The 25,234-nt window shown below is 36.8% G+C and overlaps 1 protein-coding gene across 7 annotated transcripts in view; it reads left to right on the top strand.

The window, feature by feature from the left end:
* Positions 1 to 25,234, top strand: part of EVI5 (ecotropic viral integration site 5) — a 277,111-nt gene that overhangs the window by 229,912 nt on the left and 21,965 nt on the right. For all 7 annotated transcript variants that reach the window (XM_015144879.3, XM_077953006.1, XM_077953009.1 and 4 more), the window contains one exon: positions 118 to 213. In XM_015144879.3, coding sequence (XP_015000365.1) covers positions 118 to 213 — 96 coding nt within the window. The remainder of the gene's footprint in view (positions 1 to 117; positions 214 to 25,234) is intronic.

Raw genomic sequence — 25,234 nt, forward strand, 5'->3', positions numbered from 1 at the left:
TTCAGAATTCAGGTAATTAAAGGGTATGTGCCTATGCTTTTCCTATACCTTGAAATATTTGAGTACATGCTTTGAAAAATTGCCTCGTTTTTGCTTTGTTGTTTTGCCACAAAACAGAAAGAAGAAGGAAAGCTTCAAGGACAGCTTAACAAGTCTGATTCTAACCAGTATATTAGGGAACTGAAAGATCAGATAGCAGAGCTGAATCATGAGGTAAGTGATAAATTTTGATCTTCACATATTTCTTTCTTCCTTCCTCTGTATTGTAACAACACTTTATTACTGCTTATAAGACTGACACTTGTGTGCTGAATATCTTCTGTGAATTATTGGTTATAATTAATAACATTTTTGAAAATTGTCTTTTTAGCAAGCATCTTCTGTTCTAATATGGGGGATTTATTTCCCCTTAACCTCATTAGCATGACTTAGAATGATCAATTAATATTTTCATGGCAAATATTTTATTTTTTTATTGTGGTGTAAAACCTCTTGATGGTTTGCATAGATGTCAAAGTTACTTCAACTAAACTACAATTGTGCTTATACCTATAGAATAGATTTGTGGTATTTACCGTTGCATGCAGAGGGAAGTCTTTTTACTCTTGTCTTCTTTTCCCCCTCATGGTGGTATTACTGAGATTGCAAAAAAGGATACTTGCCTAATATCAGTTAACAGATTTCTTAGTATCTGAATGCTTTTTAAACTGGCACTACCTTGAATCTGTGAGATTCAACTCACAAAACTTTTGGTTTTACTAAGTACTATACTGAGTAATTTAAAGTATTTAAACTAATATGTTTTGATTAGAGAGAGATGTTAATGTGGCTCGAGGTCAATTTTCTTGTCCTTTATTGTTTTCTATTTTAATGATAGTATTTGGCTAAACACTAATGGAATACCATATTTCTTGTTTTGAATTATTTATAAAATAATGTATATTCACAGTAATGAGATTTGAGAAGGTAGTATAACTTTCATTTGATTAAAAAGAAGAGAAAGAAAAAAAAAAAAAAAGAAAACTCATTTTGACCACTAAGTGAATTTAAACCTCAAAGGAAAAAGTTTAGACATTACCCTTTCCTGGTATTACACCCTTCAGTTAAAGTCTGTGTGTTTTGGGTAATACCTCCTGGGGTAGTCAGTCTAAGAGTCAGTTCTAAATGAAGAAGAAATAAAACATAAACAGAACAGTAAATCTTAGATGTGGCTCAGTTTTATTTGTTTTGAAATTTGGGAAATCAGTCCTGTAAATATTAATTTTCAGCCATGATAATGTTTGAGGGATTCAGGATCTTACATATAATCTTTACCTATTTGTGTGTATTTATTATCATATTTTTAAATCTATAGCCATAGCATGAAAGAACAAGTTACAAATAAGTGTGTTCTAGAAATCTTTATTCTTTTGAGAACCCTAGGAATTACTTATGTTCAAAAGGTGTTCTCAAAGGAAATTGTGATTAAAATAAAGCAACCTGCCATTTAAAATTTTGATGTCTCATGATAAGGAAGCTTTAATGTTGCTGAAACTTACATATAGATTGACTTTATTTCTAAAACTAATGTAAAAATCAGTCAACAAACATTAATTTTCCCTGTCATATGCTTTGACTAAAAATCATGATATTCTGGCTGGGTGTGGTGGCTCATGCTTGTAATCCCAGCACTTTGGGAGGCTGAAGCAAGTGGATCACTTGCGGTCAGGAGTTTGAGACCAGCCCATCCAACATGGTGAAACCCCATCTCTACTAAAAATACAAAAATCAGCCAGGCATGGTGGTGTGTGCCTGTAACCCCAGCTACTGGGGAGGCTGAGGCAGAAGAATCGCTTGAACCTATGAGGTGGAGGTTGGAGTGAGCTGAGATCATGCCACTGCACTCCAGGCAACAGAGTGAGACTCCGATCGATCGATCGATCGATAGATAGATAGATTAGATAGATAGATAGATAGATAGATAGATAGATAGATAGATAGATAGATAGGATGGATTGGAAAGATGGACTGATGGATGGATGGATGGATGGATAGATAGATAGATAGATAGATAGATAGATAGATAGATAGATAGATAGATAGATAGTCTCATCAGGACTGCCAGAAAATAACTCACGTGAAGTTTAACTTTGATGTCAGTTTTTTACGTGTAGCCTAAGAAAGCAGTCTTACCTTATCCAAACATGAAAAGAAAATTAATCAACAGGTTAGAATTTTCTACTATGAAAATTGAAAGCTAGATTGTGCAGATTTAAAGAGTAGAAATCAAACAAACTGCATCTTTTTTTAAAAAAAAGAAAAAAACCTTTAAAGCATTTTTATTTATTAATACGCTTCCTTGTTGCAGATAGAATTAAGGAAATTTGCAACCGCTACAAAGTAATAAACTACAATTTTGGGAGCAAAAGGAAAGAAAAAAAACTGTAGAAATATAATATGGAAGCATGAATAAGACCATTATAAAAATGCTTACCATAAAAATATATCTTTCCTATAAGTGGGCCTCAGATTTGGCTCTAAGGTTTTGCAGCCAACACAAAACCTGGTCACTTAAACATTTCAGAGTGTCTATATTATGACAACAGACCAATTAGCTAGAAGAGCCACATCTATTCCTGATACTAAGATTAAATAACAAGTTCTCCATTGCTTCCTCACAAAGGAGACCTAGTGTGAGTTCCCTGGTTATTATACTTAACATTTGAATGGCTTCATAATCATAAAAGTTAAATAAAGAACAGAAGCTTAAAAAAAAAAAAAACTTTTGTAGGCTGGGTGCAATGGCTTATGCCTGCAATCCCAGCACTTTGGGAGACCGAGGTTGGAGGGTCACTTGAGCCCAGGAGTTCAAGACCAGCCCGAGCAGTATAGGGAGACCCTGACTCTATTACAAAAAAAAAAAAAAAAAAAAAAAAAAAAGCCAGGCCTGGCGGCATGCGCCTGTAGCCCCAGCTACTCCAATGGCCAAGGCGGGAGGATCAGTTGAACCCAGGAGATCAAGGCTGCAGTGAACCATGATCACACCACTGCACTCCAGCCTGGGTGTCAAAGTGAGACCCGGTCTCAAAAAAAAAGGTTTTGTATAGCAGCATAACATGCAGAGACATGTCCAAATCAAAAGTTTCCAGCTCAGTAAATTATCACAAAATGATCACACTCATGTAGATATCACCCAGGCCCAAGAAATAGACCCCAGAGCCCTGTTCATACTCTTTTAACCCATACTGCCTCCCTTCTACTCAAAGGTAACCATGATCTCAGACTTCTAATACAGTAGTTTAACTTTCTGAACTTTATATAAATGGCTTCTTGCAGTGTGTATTCTTTTGTGTCTTGCTTCTTTTGCTCAACATTGTGAGATTTTACTTTGTCATTTTAAAATGTAGCTGTAGGTTGTTCATTTTCATCACTGTGTAATTTTCCTTTGTATAAATATACCATGATTTATTTATCTATTATGTTGGTGAACATTGGGATTATTTCCAGTTGGTCTGTTAAGAACATTGCTTTAAGTGATTTATGCCAGTTTATACTGTCTATAAGCAGTGAAGAAAGTTCTTGCTGTTCTACATCTTCAACATGTGGAATTGTCAGTCTTTCTTATTTTAGCCATTCTGTGACTATGAAGAGATTTCTCATTATGATTTTAATGTGCATTTCCCTGATTATTAATGAGATTGAGTACTTTTCCCCCAGTATATAGAACAACGTTGGCATGTACTGGGTACTTTGTGAAAATGTTTCTAATGAAAAAATGATGTTTGTGAAAGGTTTTACAGATGAGATCACATATAAGTTGCATGGGAATGCCAAGAAGCTGCTTTTTTTCTTTGGATGGAGTCTTGCTCTGTCTCCCAGGCTGGAGTGCAGTGGCATGATCTTGGCTTACTGCAACCTCTGCCTCCTGGGTTCAAGCAATTCTCCTGCCTCACCCTCCTGAGTAGCTAGGGTTACAGGCACACACCATGATGCCTGGCTAATTTTTGTATTTTTTTAGTAGAGTTGGAGTTTCACCATGTTGACCAGGCTGGTCTCGAACTCCTGACCTTGTGATCCGCCTGCCTTGGCCTCCCAGAGTGCTGGGATTACAGGCGTGAGCCACCATGCCCATCCAGAAGCCTCTTAATATGTGAAAATTAGTGGAAAGAACATTCCAGACAGAAGAAACAACTAGCCCAAAGACCTTAGAAGAAAATGAAATGGTCATTTTGAGAAACAATACTAGTGTGGCTGGAATATAGTGAAGGGTAGGAAAACGGTATAAGATAAAATTAGAGAGGCAGGTGAGGTCAGATTATTTACGATTGGTCCTCTGTATCCATGGGTTTGCATCAGTGGATTCAACCAACCTTGGATCAAAAACATTGTTTAAAGACTATTGCATCTGTAGCTGTACTGAACAGCTGCAAATTGTTTTCCTTATTATTATTCCCTAAACAATACAGTATAACAGTTTATATTGCGTTAACATTGTATTAGGTATTATAAGTAAGCTAGAGATGATTTGAAGTATACAGGAAGTCAGGCATAGATTATATGCAAATATGCCATTTTATATCAGGGACTTGAGCGTCCATGGATTTTAGTATCCTTGGGACATCCTGGACCCAATCTCCCACAGGTACCGAGGGACAACTGTGTAGTGCTTTGTAAACCAGGGTGTATAGTGGAAAGCTTTTGAATGTTTGTTGTTAGGGATTTTTTTGGTTAGGGTTGTTTAGGTTTTTTTGTTTTGTTTTGTTTTTGTTTTTGTTTTAGAAATGGGGGTCTCACTATATTGCTCAGGCTGGCCTCTAACTCCTGGGCTCAAGTGATCCTTCCACCTTAACTTACTGAGTAGCTGGGACTACAGGGCTGTGCCACCATGCCTGCCGTCTTTGGATGGTTTCATACAGAAAATTTTATAATTTCATTTGCTCTGCCTACTGTACAGTGAACTGATTGTAGAAGAGAAAGAGTGAGAAGAGGGAAATTCATGAGGAGTCTGTTACAATGGTCCAGATAAGATCAAACATGGCTTAGAAGGATGGAAGAAGTGGAAATGTAATATGGCTGTGTTAGAAGTATGTTTATCTCATAAGGAAAAATATTCATTGGTTCCAGAGAGTTTTGGCTTGAGTAATTGAGTGAATGGTTGGTTGGTGCCATTGACCAACATAGAGAAAGGTAAACAAGAGCTCTATTTTTATTCTAAGGTTTGTAGTAAGGTTGAGATTCCTATTAAATATTCAAATGAAGGTATCAGATAGGCAGTGGCTATGTGAGTGTGAAATTCTGAAGAGAGGTCAGGGCTAAAAATAGGTGTAGCCCTCACTGGCATGTAAATGGCATTCATATATAAAGAGAAGGGTGTCCAGGAGCAAGTTCTGAAGTTCTCCCAACCTTTAAGGTCAAGAGAGCCGGGAGAGGACCAAAACCACCAGGGAGATAGGTGGGAGAGTGTGAAGACACAGGAGTCCCTGAAGGAGGAAGGGATCATTTCAGTGTAGTTATTTAGATTTTAAACTTCCCAGATCCTTTTGAAGAATAAACTTATTAAGACAGATTTCTTGGCCGGGCATGGAGGCTCACACTTATAATCCCAGCACTTTGGGAGGCCGAAGCAGGTGGATCACTTGAGGACAGGAGTTTGAGACTAACCTGGCCAACATGGAGAAACCCTGTCTCTACAAAAAAAAAAAAGCAAAAATTAGCTGGGTGTGGTGGTGTGCGCCTGTAGTCCCAGCTACTTGGGAAGCTGAGGTAGGAGAATTGCTTGAGCCTGGGAACCAGAGGTTGCAGTGAGCAGAGATCACACCACTGTACTTCAGCCTGGGCGACACAGTGAGACCCTGTGTCAAGAAAAAAAAAAAAAAAAGATTTCTTCGGAATTTTTTATGATTTGTCAAAGAACAATGGATGTTTTAAGAAAGAACTTGGAAGGAGAAATGTTCTATCACTAAATACTACTGAAACACCCTTCCTGAAGAAATTAGAGAAACAGCCCAGCATGGTGGCTCATGCCTGTTATTCCAGCACTCTGAGAGGCTGAGGCAGGCAGATCATCTAAGGTCAGGAGTTTGAGACCAGTCTGGCCAACATGGCTAAACCCTGTCTCTACTAAAAATAAATAAATAAATAATACAAAAATTAGCAGGACATGGTGGTGCGTGCCTGTAACCCCAGCTACTCAGGAAGCTGAAGCACGAGAATGGCTTAAACCTGGGAGACAGAGGTTGCAGTGAGCCAAGATCTCACCACTGCACTCCAGCCTGGGCCACAGAGACTCTGTCTCAAAAAAAACAAAACAAAAAACCAGAAAAAGAAAAAAAGAGAAATGTAAGCTATTTCAAGACAAAGCTGGGGAAAAAAAAAGAACTATTTTGGTATGCTGTAAACAACATACAACTCAGGTAGATAAAACCTACTTACTTTCTAGGAATAATCATTATATTGGTTTCTACTGGTCTTCTGTCATCCTGTCTTTTTTGTTGGGAAAGGCAATTTTTCTAAGTTAAATTACATGTCACAGGAATCTTTTTTTAAGTAGGTGATTAGGAATTTGAGTAAATAAAAAGAAATCTAAATAAAGCCCTTACTGAAGTTTGACTTAGAAAATGTTTATATAAACAGGAATGGTAGTGTGGGCCTTGTAGTTCTAGTTACTTGGGAGACTGAGGCAGGAGGATTGCTCTGAACCCAGGAGTTTGAGGTTGCAGTGAGCTAAGATCATGCCACTGCACTCCAGCCTGGGTGGCAGTGAGACCCTAACTCTAGAAAAAAATAAAAATGTAAGAAAAAAATTATGTGAATATTCCTTAAGTTTTTAAATTCTGATATCTGTTTATATAAACCTGAGCTATGGATTTAATTAAATATATATCAAAAAGTATTTTAATGTCCTAGACATTCTTAATATAGTTTTTAATACGTATACTCATTTTGTTATTAAACTAGAATCTTTGAAATAAGGAATTTTAACAATCAGATTGACAATACAGTAAGTCCTCAACATTGTCAATAGGTTCTTGGAAACTGAGACTTCAAAGTGAAAGACATATAACATGTCCATGAATAATGTCGTTTTGTTTATAATGATGAGGGGAAAAAATTGGTTTCTGTGTATGTCCTCTCACTTAAAATGACAGTTTCCAAGAACCTGTGGAAAACTTTTAAGTGAGAACTTACTATATGCCCTTTTGTATTTCTTTGGATTTTTTTTTCCTTATGCTTGTATTTTTCTACTTAAAGCAGTAGCTCACGCCTGTAATCCCAACACTTTGGGAGGCCGAAGTGGGTGAATCACAAGGTCAGGAGTTCAAGACCATCCTGGCCAACATGGTGAAACCCCGTCTCTACTAAAAATACAAAAATTAGCCAGGCGTGGTGGTGCGCACCTATAATCTCAGCTACTGGGGAGGCTGAGGCAGGAGAATCACTTGAAGCCAGGAGGTGGAGGTTGCAGTGAGCCAAGATAGTACCACTGCACTCCAGGCTGGGTGACAGAGCAAGACTTCATCTCAAAAAAAAAAAAAATAGTAGTTAATAAGACCTTTTTAAGGCTCATTCAGCACTGCTCTTCATCTAGAGATTAAAACTAAAATACTAAAGGTAGAAAAGAACTTAGTCATCTGGTTCTATAGTTGTTGGCAGCTATTTTATTTTCTTTATTTCATACTGAATGATACTGTTTTTTGGTTTATTTAACTTCATGCTTATTCTTTTTTTTTTTTTTTTTTTTTTTGAGACAAGAATTTCGCTCTGTCACCTAGGCTGGAATGCAGTGGCACTATCTCAACTCACTGCAACCTCTGCCTCCTGGGTTCAAGCGATTCTCCTGCCTCAGCCTCCTAAGTAGCTTGGACTACAGGCACATGCCGCCACACCTGGTTAATTTTTTGTATTTTATCAGACACAGGGTTTCACCGTGTTGCCTAGGCTGTTCTTGAACTCCTGAGCTCAGACAGTCTGTGTGCCTCGGCCTCCCAAAGTGCTTATTCTTATTTCTGTTTCTACCAGTCTTTATTTCCCTTTAGGTACTACAAAGCTCCAAGTATGTTACCTAGTTTACAGAGTGATACTCAAGAACAGAATTGACATTCTTACCATAAAACTCCATTGGTAACAGTAGTCTACTTATAGAAACAGAAATAAGAATTAAAAACAGTGCTATCTATTTGTACTGATGAGTGAATTTTAACTTTTAAGAAAATGTTAACGTTTAAGAAAAACTTCAGTGTATGGAGTTACAAGCTATCCTGCATGTTTTTATAATAGAAAGTATTAGTTTTCCCAGTGTAGCAGCTTCTTAATAAAAGAAATTATTCCCTTAAATTTGTTCTTTCTCTAAATAGAGCAGTGTAAAGTAGCATGCGGAAGTTTCAGGATCTCATACAACCAAGTAAATAGGTTTTTTATCCCCCTACCCAGAACATCCCATGTAGATGATGAAAGATTATATTTGCCATTCTGTGAAAATTGCTTTAAGCCCGTTAAATACATACACTGCTTTTTAATCTTACAGCCTCCATTTATATTTTTAAAACCCATTATTTTCTTTCTTTATTTTTTCTGGAGACAGAGTCTTGCTCTGTGGCCCAGCTGGAGTGCAATGGTGCCATCACCGCTCACTGCAACCTCAACCTGCTGGGCTCAAGTGATCCTCCCACCTCAGCCTCCTGAGTAGCTGGGACTACAGGTGTGCAAGACTGCACCTGATTTTTTGTTTGTTTGTTTGTTTTTAAGAGAGAGGGTCTCACTGTGTTGTCCAGGCTGGTCGGGAACTCCTGGGCTCAAGGGATCTCCCTGTCTCAGCCTCTGAAAATGCTGGGATTACAGGCATCAACTACTGTGCCCAGCAAAAACTGATTCTTAATGACTTCTTTGAATGAGTAGCTATTACTCCTTTTCCTCTTATATGTTCTGTTTTATCTCGGATAAGCAGTTTATCTTATTTGAAGTCCATTTTAGAAATTATTATGCAGATTTTTATATTTGGAACAATATCACTATGTAAAATACTTAAAGCTGAGATTTAAGAATCATATTTTTTTAAACCAGAAATGTTCTTAAAATTTATCTTGTTTTTCATTTGATAAATGAGGAAGCTGAGGCCCTAAGAGTTAAGGGACTTACCCAAAGTTACAAAGCTAGTTCATAGCTGAGATGGAACTCATCATGCCTGGGCATTGTGGCTTCTGATCTACTGCATCCCACTGCCCTACCATGATCCTGCTGGCCCACTTAATGGTGACATATTAAACATAGTTAGAGTTCTATAAGCATTTGTTTAATTGAATTAAATTGAAGTGCTTCTCTCAGATGAGAACCTAACATCTAGTTAGTAAAAATCTACTCGTAGCTCATATTCTTTATTTTTCTTTCTGCAGCAACTTCTGTTCCTTGTGAGACTGCAGAATTTGTCCAACTTGACTTTCAGATTCTGCTTCAGTTTCCATTTGGTGCTACTAGCATTGTAGCTTTTAAATATTTGATGACTTTCTGAAAACAGGCAACTGAGATTTCCTAGCCATATTTGATGTTTTGAGAAACACAGAACTTGATTTTAAAAAGTCAATCCAATTCATATATACCTCTTATTTAGGAAATACAAGCTTATTCAAAGACATAAATTACCTTTGCTGTTAAATGCATTCTGTTTGAAGAGTTTGAAGTTTAACTGGTGGCAAGATGTTTCCAGATTAATTTTTTTTAAACTCCAAGGCAATACGTTTCTCCATGTATTTCTTGCCATTTAAAATAATGTATAATATACTGTAGTCTGGGAAAAACTGTAATAATCCCATACAGGGTCAGGGCACGGTGGCTCACATCTGTGATTCTGGCACTATGTGAGACCGAGGTTGGCTGATTGCATGAGCCCAGGAGTTTAAGACCAACCTGGGCAATATGGCAAAACCCTCTACCAAAAAATACAAAAATTGGCAGTTCACGGTGGCTCGTGCCTGTAATCCCAGCACTTTGAGAGGCCGAGGCAGAGGGATCATGAGATCAGGAGTTCAAGAACAGCCTGACCAACATGGTGAAACCCCGTCTCTACTAAAAATACAAAAATTAGCCAGGCGTGGTGGTGTACACCTGTAATCCCAGCTGCTGGGGAGGCTGAGGCAGGAGAATCGCTTGAACACAGGAGGCGGAGGCTGCAGTGAGCCGAGATCATGCCACTGCCCTCCAGCCTGGGTGACACAGTGAGACTCTATCTCAAAAAAAAAAAAAAAAAAAAAGCCAGGTGTGGTGGCGTGCCCCTGTAGTTCCAGCTACTTGGGAGGCTGAGGTGGGAAGATCTCTTGAGCCTGGGAGGGAGAGGTTGCAGTGAGCTGAGATTGTACCACTGCATTCCAGCCTGGGTGACAGAGTGAAACCCTGTCTCAAAATAAATAAATAAATAATCCCACACAGGATACCTTACCTTATTCAAGACTTTTAGACCACTTTTCAGTTTTATGGTGTATTCATAGAATATAATTGGTGTTCTACCCATTATATGCATCTGTGTATCTAATTCCTGCTATGGGTAAAAAAAGAAAATTTTTTTTATACTGTTAATGAAAACATGTGCCTCTAATGATAGTAATTTCATTAAGAAACTGGAGTTAATGAAAACATGAACACAGAGATCTAGTAGGAGAGGGGTAAGAGGCTAGATAAGGAAATCACCTAGAAAATAAAAAAATCACAATTAAAAGTCAGGTGAGGAAAAATATTAGAACTTTTAAAATGTAAGAAACCAAGTAAGGAGGCATCTTAGGAATATTAACTAAGGTAGGATATGCCTCCAGAGGGTTTGTTAAGAGAGTTCTAAGAAAAAATTCGAGTGAGCAGCCAACATAAAGAATACAGACTCAATGTAAAACAAGGGATTTGAATCTGGTACTCAGAGGACCAAATAAATATCTTCAGGGGATATATCACACTGGTCAAGAAACAGAACCAGGTGGAATTGTAAAATCAGTCTTGAATATTAAGCTGCATTAGATGGAATTTTTTCTAAAATTGTCCTAGATACAATGAGAAGAGTAGCCCTACTCTCAAGGAACTTTTAGTTTGGTGGGGAAAAGCGGAAAAGTTAATTTGATAAAGACTATATGGTTGGCACTGATAGAGAATACTTAATGGTTCAGAAATGTGAGACAACACAGCACTTAATTTCATTTGTTCTAATTAATTGTCGTTATATCCTCTCTGACGTTTAGAGTCAAGCTGAATTGTGAATTTCTTGACAGCAAAGATTATCTTATTCAGCCTTATATTTCTTAGGGTCTTTTGAAAGTCCTGGCATGGTAGTCTGAACTCATGAATTCAGTCAGTTCTCTTGGTGTTCATATTGTCCCAAATTTGGCCAATGGGAACTCTTTGAAGCTGGCTCCAATGCCTTTTTTTTTTTCTACAGCCCCATTAGTCCTTGAACACATCTGTGTTTCCTGGCACTAGATGGCAAGTTTTTAAATAGTATTTTACATTACATTACATGAGTAGAGCTAGATTTCAAATGTAGCTGAAAAACTGAAAAACTGTTAATTAATACCAGTAAATTTCTGAAGAGATGGTCCCAACAATTACTCTTGGACAATTAGAATGGAAATATAAGTCATGAGAAACCACTTCAAGGGAAACTGGAAGTCAAGGGTCTATGAAAAATAAAGGCAGATGGTGATAAGCATTTTTTGAAGGAAATGGAACTGTCAAGCCTGTAGTGACAGGTTTTATAGTTTTTTACAGCAATTCTGAAGCAGATTTAATTCAGTAAGGGTGAAAGAGACTTCTCTTTCTTTTAGCAATCCCAGGAAGAGACCATACTAGTAACATACTCTTATGTTAATGAAATATGAAGGAAGAGGAAATGAAATATAAACATCTAAAACCATTTTAATTATATGTAAACTTTTAGCATGACTGTAGTATTAAGCATATTTATCATTTGAGTGATACTAATAGGATGTGCTCAAATGTGTCATTCAACTTGATATGGGATGCGAAAATGAGCTACAGTTTTAAAATCTTGTGAACTTACTCTAGTTTCAGGGCTTGAGTGTTCATTTTAAAATGTTTTTCCATTCATTCAAAAGCTGACTTGGACTCGGGAAGGGGAACATGACACACCGGTGCCTATCATGGGGAGGGGGGAGGGGGGAGGGATTGCATTGGGAGTTATACCTGATGTAAATGACGAGTTGAGGGGTGCTGACGAGTTGATGGGTGCAGCACACCAACATGGCACAAGTAAACATATGTAACAAACCTGCACGTTATGCACATGTACCCTAGAACTTAAAGTATAATAATAATAATAAATAAATACATTTTTTTTTAAAAAGCTGATTATTCCTACTTTTCATCTAACTCCCACTTTTTTCTTCCATTATCATATCAGTACTTCTAAGCACATCCATAAAACGGAGAAGGGGGAGGATTAGAAATTCATGCAGTTGCCGAGCGCAGTGGCTCACACCTGTAATCCCAGCACTTAGGGAGGCTAAGGCGGGTGGATCACTCAGGAGTTCAAGATCAGCCTGACCAACATGAAGAAACCCTATCTCTACAAAAATTAGCTCTGTGTGGTGGTGTGCACCTGTAGTCCCAGCTACTTGGGAGGCTGAAGTGGGAGGATCCCTTGACCCAGGAGGTCGAGGTTGCAGTGAGCCAAGATCATTCCACTGAACTCCATCCTGGGTAGCAGAATGAGACCAAGTCTCAAAAAAAAAAAAAAAGAAAAGAAAAGAAAAAAATTCATGCAGTTTATCTGGTTCTTAATCTTAATTCTGGATTTTGTTTATTTTATTTTATTTTATTTTATTTTTTTGAGATGGAGTCTTGCTCTGTCGTCCAGGCTGAAGTGCAGTGGTATGATCTTGGTTCACTGCAACCTCCGCCTCCCGGGGTTCAAGCAATTCTCCTGCCTCAGCCTCCTGAGTAGCTGGGATTACATGCGTGCACCACCATGCCCAGCTAATTTTTGTGTTTTTAGTAGAGATGGGTTTTCGCCATGTTGGCCAGGCTGGTCTTGAACTCCTGACCTCATGATCCGCCCTCCTCGGTCTCCCAAAGTGCTGGAATTACAGGTGTGAGCCACTGTGCCCAGGCTATTTTTTTTTTTTTTCATTTGATAAGTTTAGATTTCTTTCCAGATTTTGTGTGTCTTTGTTCTCCATCATACTACAGGTGATTGAGAAACTGTCATCTTTATAACAGTGGACTTCAGTCAGGAGACCTGGATTGTAGTTCTGTCTGCCACTGATTAGCTGGGTGACCTTAGGATGCCAGTTCACTTCATGTATCTATTTAATCAGTGAATATTTGAACATCTTTTAATTCACAGGCATGCCTTAAGCCATGCCTCAGTTTCTTGATTGCAAAGCAGTTATACTAAATGGTACCTAAAGCCACTTCCATCCCAGTGCTGTGCTAGGTGTGTAAAAGTCATAGTTCCAGTTGTTGAGTTTAGACTGATAAGGAGAAGCAGTTCGTGTGGGCAGTACTGTAGTAGAACCACGTGGCACCATGGCCTAGAAACATGTCAGAAAATCTATGATCATGGGGCTGCCTAAATTGTGTATTAGAGAAGAAGTAGAAGATTGGTAGGAAAAGGAGAATAGAGGATATTTCAAGCAGAGAGGCGTATATGCAGAGGCTTGGAGGCAAGTAAAGAATTCATAAAGGAGACCAAGAAGGATTAGTATGAAAAGTAGGAGGAAAATCAGTAGAGAGGGGCATTCCTGAAGCCAAAGTGAGAGAGAGACTTACATTGCTCAGTTTGTTTTTAGAGTGTGGTACTGAAAATAACATTCATAGAGATTGATCTAATGGCTGAAAGTAAAGCTTTTTTAATCAAACAAGAGGAAATCTATAAAATATAGTTATTTTCTTGATTGTGTTTTTTAAAATCATTTGGAATTGCGTTACTTCTGGAGTCTTGGTCTATATGAGGTGTGTTTCAGAGCCAATCTGAATACTGTTATCCACTAAGCTACCCAATACATCACGCTTGTTTTTTAATTCTCTATATTCTTAAATGTAAAAGTCTTATTTCTTTGACTATAGCATGATTTTGAAATATAGAAATTCATTTTAAAAGCCTTTTTTTTTTTTTTTTACATCAAGTAATTTGACTTTGATATACTAGTTTTTAAAAGAAACGGGCCAGGCACAATGGCCTGTAATCTCAGCACTTTGGGAGCCCAAGGCAGGAGGATCACTTGAGGCCAGAAGTTCAAGACCAGCATGGGCAACAAAGCAAGACCCTGTCTCTTTTTTAAAAAATTAATTAATAATGTTATTTTTAAAAATAAATAATAACATAGTATTGACGGTTTTTCAAATTGAAAATGTGCTCCACTTATTTACTAAGTGTCAATTAAAGAGGAATTGATAAAAGATGAATAGATAGCTCTCTCAGATTTACAAAAACTAAAATTTTAAATTGTGGTTGAGAGTCTGTAGTGCAGTAAATCATGTGCTTCTTATGAACCATATCTCACAGATGCAGGTGGACACAAGATAGTCAGATTTTCACTCCCCACAACTGGACAGCTAGAAATGTCATGCCAATAGTACATGTCAAAGACTTAGTGCTACTTTGCTGCCTGTCTGATTTAAGTTATTGTGGTCAGTCTGAGGAACCTGTGATATGATAAGATAGCATTCATGAGGTCATGTGGTTTGCAAGTGCCCAATCTTGACTAAGCAGCCTATGAGCACCTCAGGAGGAGGAAGAGAGGGATAGTAACTTTATTTGCAAGCTTATTTTGGGTTCAGTGGCAGAATAGTGTGGGTATGTGGCTATATGTGTATATTACATATTTTTAAAATTATTTTTCCATCAGGCGTTATAATTTCTGAAAAAAGTGAATACTACAAATGCATTCATCGCCTTCTACTTATTAATATTTGTCTAAACCATTAAACTTTTTTTATTATACTTTAAGTTCTAGGGTACATGTGCACAACGTGCAGGTTGTTACATATGTATACATGTGCCATGTTGGTGTGCTGCACCCATTAACTCATCATTTACATTAGGTATATCTCCTAATGCTTTTTATTGCAAATATTTTCCTACAACTTCATTTTAAATTTTAAATGAAGTTGTAGGAGGTAACCACATGTCTTTTCTGTTAAGGAAAAAACTGGATATAGGAGATTTATATTGTTGATGAATATTTTTTAAATATATTAAAAATTATTTCTATATTTTCTAATTAGAAAATTACTTATTTTCAATCTGGTATCCTCTCCATTAGAAACATACAAAATGGCTGTCTGATTTTATCTATATAACAACTTTACTGAGACATTATTTATATATGATACAGTTTACCATTCAGTGGTTTTTAGTATATTCACAGTTATGCAGCTATCATCACAATCAATTCTAGAACATTTTTATCTCTCCAAAAAGAAATCCTGTGCTCATTTAGCTAGTCACTCCCTATTTCTCCCCAAGCCTTATTCCCCCAACCTAGGCAACCACTAATCTACTTTCTGTCTCTACAGATTTCCCAGTTCTGGACATTTAATATAAATGGAATCATAAAACCTGTGGTTTTCTGTGACTGGCTTTTTTCACTTAGTATAATGTTTTCAAGGCTCATTCATGTTGTAGCTTGTGTCAGTGCTTTATTTATTTTTGTCACCTAATAATGTTCTATCATATGGATAGACAGGCATACCTGGCTTTATTGTGCTTTGCTTTATTATGCCTCAATAAATAGTTGTTATATCCTACTGTGTTTTTACAAATTGAAGGTTTGTCGCAATCCTGCATTGAGCAAGTCTTTCAATGCCGTTTTTCCAACAGCGTGTGCTCACTTCATATCTCTGTGTCACATTTTGGTAATTCTCACAATTTTTTAAACTTTTTCACTATTATACCTTCTGGTGATCTGTGATCAGTGATCTTTGATGTTGCTATTGTAATTGTTTTTGGGTGCCACAAATTGCACTCATACAATCAAAAGCCAGAAATAATTAAGCTGTGAGGCAGGCATGTTGAAAGCTGAGATAGCCTGAAAGCTAGGTCTGTTGCACCAAACAGTTAGCCAAGTTGTGATTGCAAAGGAAGAGTTCATGAAGGAAATTAAAGTTACTACTCCAGTGAACACACAAATGATAAGAAAGCAAAGCAGCCTCATTGCTGACGTGGAGAAAGTTTGAGTGATCTGGATAGAAGATCAAGCCAGCCACAACATTCTCTTAAGCCAAAGCCTAATCCGGCGCAAGGCCATAACTCTCTTCAATTCTGTGAAGGCTGAGAGAAGTGAGGAAGCTGCAGAAGTAACATGGGAAGCTAACAGAGGTTGATTCATAAGGTTTAAGGAAAGAAGCCATCTCCGTCACATAAAAGTGCAAGGTGAAGTAGCACTTCACATGAAGTGCAGTGTAGAAACTGCAGCAAGTTATCCAGAAGATCTAGCTAAGATTGTTGATGAAGGAGGCCACCCCAAACAACAGATTTTCAGTGTAGATGAAACAGTCTTACATTGGAGGAAGATGCCATCTATGGCTTTCCTAGCAACAGAGAAGTCAGTGTCTGGCTTCAAAGCTTCAAATGGCTCTCTCATTAGGGCCTAATGCAGCTGTTGACTTTAAGTTGAAGCCAAGTGCACATTTACCATTCTGAAAATCCTAGGGTTCTTAAGAATTATGCTAAATCTACTTTGCCTGTGCTCTGTAAATGAAAAAACAAAGCCTCGATGACTGCACATCTGATTATAGCATGGTAAACTGAATATTTTAAGCCCACTGTTGAAACCTACTGCTTAGAGAAAATGATTTCCTTCCAAAATATTACTGCTCACAAACAATGCAACTAGTCACCCAAGAGCTCTGATGGAGATGTACAAGGTGATTAATGTTGTTTTCATGCCTGCTAACAAAACATCATTCATTGTGCAGCCTGTGGATCAAGGAGTAATTTCAACTTTCAAGTCTTATTATTTAAGGCATCATTTCATAAGGCTCCATCACATAAAAGTACTAGGTGAAGCAGCAAGTGCTGATGTAGAAGCAACAGGTTATCCAGAAGACATATAGTGCCATATATAGTGATTCTTAATGGATTTGGGCAAAGTAAATTGAAATCCTCTACAAAGAGTTCACCATTCTAGATGCCGTTAAGAATATTTGTAATTCATGGGAGGAGGTCAAAATATCAACATTAACAGGAATTTGGAAGAAGTTGATTCCAGCCCTTTGAGGGATTGAAGACTTTAGTGGAGGAAGTCACTGCAGATGTAGTGGAAAGAGCAAGAAAACTAGAATTAGTAATGTAGTAGAGCCTGAAGATGTGCCTGAATTGCTGCAATCTCATGATCATACTTGAATGGATGAGGAGTTGCTTCTTAGGGATGAGCAAAAAAAAAAGTGGTTTCTTGAGCTAGAATCTTCTCCTGGTAAAGATACTGTGAACATTGTTGAGATGGCAACAAAGGATTTAGAATATTCCATAAACTTAGCTGATAAAGCAGTGGCAGGATTTGAGAGCGTTTACTCCAATTTTGAAAGAAGTTCTACTGTGAGTAAAATGCTACCAAACAGCATCTAATGCTACAGAGAAATACTTCGTGCAAGACCAAGTGAGGAAGTGCAGCAAACTTTATTGTTGTCTTCAAGAAATTGCCACAGCCACCCCAACCTTCAGTAACTGGCCAGCCTGCTGCCACCAGCATCAAGGCAAGACCCTCCACCAGCAAAAAGATTATTACTTGCTGACCGCTCAGGTGATCATTAGCATTTTTTAGGAATAAACTATTTTTAATTAAAGTATATACGTTGTTTTTAAACATACACTATTGCACACTTAACAGACTACAGTATAATGTAAAGATAACTTTTATATACACTGGGAAACAAAATTCATGTGACTCGCTTTATTCTGATATTCGTATTTATCCATTCATCAGTTGATAGATATTTGCTTTATTCCCACTTTGTGGCTATCATGAATAATACTGTTTTGAGCATTAATTTACAAGTTTCCATATAAACATATGTTTTCATTGGTCTGAGTATATGCTTAGTAATGGAATTGCTGGGTCATATGGTAACTGTATGTTTAACTATTTGAGGAACTGCCCTACTGTTTTCCAAAGTAGCTGTACCATTTTACATTCCCACCAGCTGTGTATGAGTGTTCTGATTTATCCACATTCTTACTATCTTTATTATTTATCTTTTTAATGAAGTAGCATCTCATTATGGTTTCGATGTACATTCCTCTGGTGGCTAATGATATTGACCATGTTTTCATATGCCTGTTGGCCATTTATAGCTTCTTCAGAGAAATGTCTTATTTAGATCCTTCGCCTGTTTTTAAATTGGATTTTCTTTTTATAATTGAGTTGCAAGAGTTCTTTACACATTCTGAATGTGTGTTCCTTATCAAATACATGATTTCTGATTTTTAAATATTTTTCTTCACTATATTTTTAAAACTGAAACAACTTCTATATGACTAGAATGATTTTCAGGCTTTCTTCTATGGAATGCTAAAAGTGAGAGTGGTTGACTTTATAGATTAAGCTTCTGCTTTTTTGTTTGTTTGTTTGTGTTTTTTGAGACAGAGTCTTGCTCTGTCGCTTAGGCTGGAGTGCAGTGGCATGATCTCAGCTCATTGCAACCTCCACCTCCCAGGGCCAAGCAATTCTGCCTCAGCCTCCCAAGTAGCTGGGATTACAGGTGCCTGCCACCACACCCAGCTAATTTTTGTATTTTTAGTAAAGATGGGGTTTCACCATGTTGGCCAGGCTGGTCTCGAACTCATGACCTTAGGTGATCCTCCTGCCTCGGCCTCCCAAAGTGCTGGGATTACAGGCATGAGCCACTGTGCCTGGCCAAGCTTCTGTTTTTATAGGAAAGGGAAATGAGACTTACGGAAAAATTCATTGTCTTAGATATGACACTAAAGGCACAAGCAACAGAGAAGAAAATAGATAAGCTGAACATCATCAAAATTTAAAACTTTAATGCTTCAAAGATCACCATCAAGAAAGTGAAAAGACAACCTAGAGAATGGGAGAAAAAAATCATTTCCCTGATAAGGGACCTGTATCTAGAATATATAAAGAACTCTTACAATTCAATTATAAAAAGATAAATAACCCAGTTATAAAATGGATAAAGGATCTGAATAGACTGTTTTCCAAAAATGATATACCAGATGGCCAGTGGACATAAGAAAATATGCCCAACAACATCGGTGATCAAGGGAATGCAAACCAAAATGACAATGAGATTCCACTTCACACTTACTAGGATGTCTGTAATAAAACAGATAATAAAAATGTTGCAAGGATGTAGAAAAATTGGAACCCTCATACACAGCTGATAGGAATGTAAAATGGTACAGCCGCTTTGAAAACAGTATAGCAGGTCCTTAAATGGTTAAACATAGAGTTGCTATATGACCTAGCAGTTCCACTCCTGGGTATATACCCAAGTAACATGAAAACATGTCTACACTAAAACATCTGCATAAATATTCATAGCAGCATTATTAATAATATTTAGAGAGTAGAAACAATTCAGATGTCAATCATCTGATGACTGGATAAATAAAATGTGGTATATCCATATGATCAATTATTAGGCAATAAAAGGAATCAAGTGCTGACACATGCCACAACATGGATGATAAATTTTCAAAATCCATTCACAGAAGGCCACATATTGTATTTCATTTATATGTCCAGAACAGATAAATTTATAGAGAAAGAAAGTAGATCAGTGGTTCCTTGGGGTTGGAGGGGAAGAGAAGGTTTTCAGGGGATGACAGCTAAGAAGTGTGTGGTTTATTTATGGCATGATGAAAATATTCTAGGATTGGTTTTGGTGATAGTTGCACAACTCTATGCATATACTAAAAGCCATCAAATTGTACACTCTAAATGGGTAAATTGTATGGAATGCAAATTATATCTCAAAGTCATTTTAAAAATCATAGTATTTCTCTTCTGGACAATTTCCTAACCTGGGGCCCATGGATGGGGTCTATTAAAGTATTTACAAATATTTTACGTATAAACATAGGCCAATCTTTGGGAGAATGGGTTCAAGATTTTCATCAGATTTCTTGAGTGATTTGACACCTAAAAAAAGTTTTCCTCCATCTCTCAATTATCTTGTGGGAGATATTAGGGGAATTAAGTAAGTTAATGCTGGAAAAGCACTTAAAACGGAGCCTGGGACATAGTAAGGGCTAAATAAGTGTCCTTATTGTTCCAGCTATACCACAAGACACTTATACATTATATAGTCACAGTGTGATATTATAAATGATTAGATAAAATCTAATGACACTACTCCACTGCTTCAGTGACTCACCCATAACCTTCATGATAAAGTTCTAATTATTTAACATGGCATAAGATTCTTCATAGTTTAGCCCCAGCTTTCTTTCAAGTTTCATCTCTCACCTCTTATTTTGAGACCTATATCCAGCCACACCAAACCACTTGCAGTTTCCTAACACATAATACATTCTCTGGCCTTAGGCTTTTCCCCATGCCACATGCCACCTGTGCCTGATTTCTCTTCCCTCCACCTCTGCTCATCCTTACAGACCCAACTCAAACATCATCATCTTACTCCTTCCCTAAGAATTCTCCCTTCTAGCCAGTGTATTGCTTCTCCTGTGGGTTTACTTAACAGTGTGCCACCTTGGAATCGGCTGTTTGGTTTTTTTGTCTTGCCCTTCAGATTTTTAACTGAGGGCAGGAGCCCTGTCATTTGTCTTTGCCTTTCCAGCATCACAACACTTGTCACCTAAGCACTCAGTGCATATTTGGTTAATTGATTGATGGACTAAAAAAAACACATGATTTAGCTTTAGAGAACAATAATTTTCTCTTAACAGAATTCAATCCAAATAGAAAAGAAGTACTTCATTTTCATGAGGGTGTTTTGCTAAAGGTTTGAATTTTTAAATGCTTCATTTTGCTAAAGGTTAAATCAAATGAAATCTACATGGTACTTTGATGTAGCTTTAAAAGTTCAAAGTGAAACAAGTGTGAAGTGATTTATTTCCTGTAATTGGTCATAAATTTACATAGAGCCTCACATATTCCTAGCCTCATCACCGTTGACCTTAGAGTACCTTCTAAATAATGTTAATGGTTTCAGTTTTATCAAGATGTGTCAGCTGCCAGGAAGAAGACATTCAGTGGCAGTTTCATTTTGTTTGCCCACAATACTGAATACATCTAAGTATGCACTGTAGAAAGATTAAGAATTCTCTGTAAATGACTCCCCCTCTCTTCTTCTAGGTAAAAATTGTGCACTTGTAAGTTTCTTCAATTCCAAACTTTCCTTTCCTTTCTACTTTTTTTACTTATTAATGTGGGTGCATGTTTTTTCCTTCTGAAAACGTCAGCTTTAACTATTGCATTATATACATTTTTACGTGAAATCTACAATTTTTTCATTCTAAATGTTTTATATTTTTATGATTTACTTAAAACCAAAAACATTTTCAGCGTTATGTACCTAGTATTATTTCAATAAAATTCTTGAATTTTTTTTAAGTTTTTTTTTTTTAAGTACTATAGATTGGAATTTTGGCTCTTGTCTATGTAATAAAGTAATAAAGAAATCATGACCTCCAGTCGATCACTTTTACTGATTTCCTGTTCTGAATCTCTGGAAATCATTTTGTTTGTGTGGTTATTGGTAGTTTAATCTTTGTCATGTTTACAATTCAGTGTTTAAAGAAGTTGATAATTGAGAATAAATTTTGCATATCATCTCCTGTTAAATTTATTTTAGATTTTGAAAACTGAGAAAACTATTAAAGGTATTCTATAAGGAATCCAACAAAATTACTGACCAAACTCTGAGGATGGAAAAAAAAGTAAAGCCTCTAGAACTTACAAATACAAACTATGTGATTATTAGATCTTTCCATGAAAAGTAAAATGCATTGTTATTTAAAATTTTATATATTGTATATCACTTACAGAAATGCTATGTTTAGCTCAAAAAGGTATAGCTCTTTGTTTTACAAAGATTGATTATACCAACTCAAATGTACAAATAGGAGCTTTTATAATCTGATATGACTCAGTCTTGGAAACTTACTGCAACTGTTTTGCAGTTCACTTGGTATCACATGATTCACTTCAATGGTTTAAACCCTGTCTAGTAGTGATCAAAGTTCATTTGGTTAGGGGTTTTTTTGGTGTGTGGATGACTTTTTTCCACTTTGTTGTGGATTGATTGTCTTTCAAAATACCCAATGCAGCCCTTCCTCTTATTCTTTTGAATCTCAGAAAGTGGTAGTTGTCTGCACAGTGCAACCTCCAATCACACACAGGGGAAAATTTTTTTAAGTTGAAATAATATGCATGAAAGCACTTTTAACTGTAAAGCATTATATATTTATAAGATTGTATTATTAACTCCATTACCCCAGATGTTAAAATTGAAGAAGGATAACTTGTTATGTCTCTTTAAAATCAAGTGTAAAAGAAAACCGTAACTTTTTCGAGTTACCAGTGTCCTATGATGTGCTAAAAGAAAGCAGACACATAGCACATTGTCTCCTCTAGCCACGCAGACACTTGCCCAGGTGATCATATTTTCTCAGCACAGATTTCTGTATCACTTTTAAAGAACCTACATTTAAAGACTACAAAACTCTAAAACCATGACACTTCTCTGTTTCACAAAAGAAATTTCTGTCTTAATATTTAGTGGTTTAGCCAATAAAGAAGACTAATGAAAAATTTAGAAATATTTATGTATCCTTAATGATTATGAAGTCCTTTGGGGCTTCAGAATATTCATCTTCACAAGTTATCCCTGCTGTAGAATTTCAATGATAAGTTGCGTGGAATAGCTGTAATCTTTTTTAAATAGTGTTTTTTTAGTGTTTGAATTTTTACTATCATACAATAAGAAACTCTGCTATTTCCTGTCAAAACCTTTCATCAGACTATGAACATGACAGTTTCCTGTTTTCTTATTAACTATACTGCATTTTTATACTTTATTCTTTGTAAATTGTATAATAACTTATTGCTTTCCTTTTATCATTACTAAACGTTTTGGGGGGTCCAGCATTATTTAATACACACAGAGAAATTCTAAAATCCAATCTCTTTATTGATAATGCAAAGTTAAGATTTCGTTAAAGTAGATTTAGAGGTTATAAAAAAAGATTTTGTTAACTATTAAACTTGTGCTGAGTGTGTCAGAGTCTTAAGTATTTTTTAAATAAATTTTACATGTTTTTACTTTTTATACTTTGTCTCTTAATGCATAACATGATGAAGCAGTCCACATCAGGTAAGAACGAATATGTTATTTGGGTCTTGTATTATTAGTACTCCCATCTGTTTGCTTATTAATGTTCTCCTTCAGCATTTAAAAGGATGGGATAAATAAATAGTACCTAGAGCTTTTTCTTCTTTTTTTTTTTTTTTTTTTTTTATTATACTCTAAGTTCTGGGATACATGTGCAGAACATGCAGGTTTGTTACATAGGTATACACGTGCCATGGTGGTTTGCTGCACCCATCGACCCATCATCTACATTAGGTATTTCTCCTAATGCTATCCCTCCCATAGCCCCCCACCCCACAACAGGCCCCGGTGTGTGATGTTCACCTCCCTGTGTCCATGTGTTCTCATCGTTCAACTCCCACTTATGAGTGAGAACATGCAATGTTTGGTTTTCTGTTCTTCTGTTAGTTTGCTGAGAATGACGGTTTCCAACTCCATCCATGTCCCTGCAAAGGACATGAACTCATCCTTTTTTATGGCTGCATAGTATTGCATGGTGTATATGTGCCACATTTTCTTTATCCAGTCTGTCATTGATGGGCATTTGGATTGGTTCCAAGTCTTTGCTATTGTGAACTGTGCTGCAATAAACATATGTGTGCATGTGTCTTTATAGTAGAATGATTTATAATCCTTTGGGTATATACCCAGTAATGAGATTGCTGGGTCAAATGGTATTTCTAGTTCTAGATCCTTGAGGAATCACCACACTGTCTTCCACAATGGTTGAACTAATTTACACTCCCACCAACAGTGTAAAAGTGTTCCTTTTTCTTCACATCCTCTCCAGCATCTGCTGTTTCCTGACTTTTTAATGTTCACCATTCTAACTGGCATGAGATGGTATCTCATTGTGGTTTTGATTTGCATTTCTCTAATGACCAGTGATGATCAGCTTTTTGTCATATGTTTGTTGGGTACATAAATGTCTTCTTTTGAGAAGTGTCTGTTCATATCCTTTGCCCACTTTTTGATGGGGTTGCTTGTTTTTTCCTTGTAAATTTGTTTAAGTTCTTTGTAGATTCTGGATATTAGCCCTTTGTCAGATGCAAATATAGATTGCAAAAAATTTTCCCCCATTCTGTAGGTTGCCTGTTCACCCTGATGATAGTTTCTTTTGCTGTGCAGAAGCTCTTTAGTTTAATTAGATCCCATTTGTCAATTTTGGCTTTTGTTGCCATTGCTTTTGGTGTTTTAGTCATGAAGTCCTTGCCCATGCTTATGTCCTGAATGGTATCGCCTAGGTTTTCTTCTAGGATTTTTATGGTTTCAGGTCTTACCTTTAAGTCTTTAATCCATCTTGAGTTAATTTGTATATAAAGTGTAAGGAAGAGATCCAGTTTCAGCTTTCTGGATATGGCTAGCCAGTTTTCCCAACACCATTTATTAAATAGGGAATCCTTTCCCCATTTCTTGTTTCTCTCAGGTTTGTCAAAGATCAGATGGTTGTACATGTGTGGCGCTATTGCTGAGGCCTCTGTTCTGTTCCATTGGTCTATATCTCTGTTTTGGTACCAGTACCATGCTGTTTTGGTTACTGTAGCCTTGTAGTATAGTTTGAAGTCAGGTAGCCATGATACCTTCAGCTTTGTTCTTTTTGCTTAGGATTGTCTTGGCCATACGGGCTCTTTTTTGGTTCCATATGAAATTTAAAGTAGTTTTTTTCCAATTCTGTGAAGAAAGTCAATGGTAGCTTGATGGGGATAGCATTGAATCTAGAAATTACTTTGGGCAGTATGACCATTGTCAGAATATTGATTCTTCCTATCCATGAACATGGAATGTTTTTCCATTTGTTTGTGTCTTCTCTTATTTCCTTGATCAGTGGTTTGTAGTTCTCCTTGAAGAGGTCCTTCACATCCCTTGTAAGTTGTATTGCTAGGTATTTTATTCTCTTACTAGCAGTTATGAATTGGAGTTCATTCATGATTTGCCTCTCTGTTGGTCTGTTATTGGTATA

The sequence above is a fragment of the Macaca mulatta genome, chromosome 1 (assembly GCF_049350105.2).
Source record: "Macaca mulatta isolate MMU2019108-1 chromosome 1, T2T-MMU8v2.0, whole genome shotgun sequence".
Lineage (NCBI taxonomy): Eukaryota > Metazoa > Chordata > Mammalia > Primates > Cercopithecidae > Macaca > Macaca mulatta.